The sequence below is a fragment of the Plectropomus leopardus genome, unplaced genomic scaffold (genome assembly GCF_008729295.1).
Source record: "Plectropomus leopardus isolate mb unplaced genomic scaffold, YSFRI_Pleo_2.0 unplaced_scaffold24433, whole genome shotgun sequence".
Lineage (NCBI taxonomy): Eukaryota > Metazoa > Chordata > Actinopteri > Perciformes > Serranidae > Plectropomus > Plectropomus leopardus.
The window spans coordinates 1-1791 of record NW_024626528.1 but is presented as its reverse complement, the minus strand read 5'-3'; the positions used below and the strand labels follow the sequence as shown (position 1 = coordinate 1791).

General features: G+C 41.7%; 1 protein-coding gene across 1 annotated transcript; it reads left to right on the top strand.

Annotated features, from left to right (window-relative positions):
* Positions 1-108: 108 nt before the first annotated feature.
* Positions 109-1175, top strand: ankra2 (ankyrin repeat, family A (RFXANK-like), 2; the record flags this gene model as incomplete). The annotated part of the gene is made up of 4 exons (XM_042516508.1): positions 109-192; positions 444-762; positions 870-1028; positions 1110-1175. Coding segments are annotated over exons 2-4 (505 nt in total), but the record flags the coding sequence as incomplete, so codon positions are not given.
* Positions 1176-1791: the final 616 nt, after the last annotated feature.

The following is a 1791-nucleotide window of genomic DNA, read 5'->3' as shown; positions in this document are numbered from 1 at the left end:
AGGATTCAACGTTTTAAATATAAAAGATTTGATATTTTCCTTAGCAGGAATCCGGAACCAAAGTGAGGGATGGCAATAGTGGATGCACCGCATTGTTGACGTGACCCACTTGCGCATGCGTAAAAATACCAAAACACCGATTGTAAAAGTGTCGCCGCTTGTGGATAATGACATAAAACAATGAATTTTCAAGTAAGGAATGTATTTATTTTTTCGTAACCTTCGCTAAATGTGTTTTCATATTCAAATGTGTTTGCTACGTTTCGTTAGTGCGTCAAACGGAAGGTTATGGAAACAACAGCTAGCATGCTAACTGATAGCTAACATGCAGTTTACCGGGCATTTAATATGACGGCTGCTCTGTGTAGATTATCGTCGGCAGACAGAGGGAGATAACGCTACCGTCAACCTCTTGAATAGTGTTTTTAATATAATTTTCTCAGGCTTGCGGTGTGACCTCAGTGTGACAGCTCGGTGAGAGAATGGACAACGTTACGGTGTCAGCCTCCGGAGGGTCAGAGGACATGGAGGGGATCTGTGTCATGCCGGATTTGAGTGCCATCAAGACCGAGCAGTCGGTGGGTGCAAGCCCAGATGACACAGGCACTCAAAATGTGGCCATGGGCATCAAGTTCATCCTGCCCAACCGCTTTGACATGAATGTTTGCTCGAGATTTGTCAAGTCGCTCAACGAGGAGGACAGCAAGAACATCCAGGACCAGGTCAACTCTGATCTGGAGGTGGCCTCTGTTTTATTTAAAGGTAAGAGCCCCATATATGTGTCTTTAACGTAACTTTACACGCTGTTTACATCTTAATGTCCGATGCGCGAGGCTCACTTACCACAAGTGTTTCTCTCCTCTTCTCAGCTGAGTGCAACATCCAGACTTCACCCTCTCCGGGGATCCAGGTGCGCCATGTTTACACGCCTTCCACCACCAAACATTTCTCCCCCATCAAACAGTCCACCACTCTCACCAACAAACACCGCGGGAACGAGGTTTCTTCCACACCTCTCTTGGTGCATTGTAAGTAGCACAGCTTTTAAAATCTCGATTTATTTAAACAGAGTCAAGTCAAAATGTTAATCTACTGCTTTTTCCTCTCAGCTTTGTCTATCCACCAGCTTGCAGCCCAAGGTGAGATGGTGTTTCTGGCCAGCAGGATTGAACAAGGTAGGCATCAAACGTGCGGGCCTCATTCACTAATATATGCGTAGAAACGTTCTTACTCTGCGCTTAAAGTAATTATCAGCAACATTACCGTCAAATTCAAGAGACGTGCGTCCCGTCTGATCTTTGCTCTTGCCTCTGTGCGTATGTTGGTGAATCAAGAGTTATTCTTATTTGGCAGGCTCGTGCCAACTGTGTGCAATTAACATACTGCCACGCCCCCTTTTCCTCCTTATTAGGAAATACGTTTGCCCAGAGTTGTATCATGGAGAATATCTTTTTTTAATGTATTGTAAAATATTTGGTAACATATATTTCTTGTGAAATAATTAAGTAAATTCCTCTTTTTAAACTCAGCACAATGGTGATCCAAATAGATATGTTTATGATAATATATGTTAATTGTTTTCCATGTGTTCCACTCTTAGCATGATGGGTTTATTTTTCAACATTTGATGTAGATCATTAACTTTTTCACTGGACAAAAAGAAAACATCATGTTTTATGCTACAATAAACATTTGGGCAAAATAAAATTGTCCTTTAACTTTTGTTATGAGAAATTTGGTCTTAAAACTTCAGTCTGGCATAACAAAGTCTTTAAAAACCTTCAATATGAC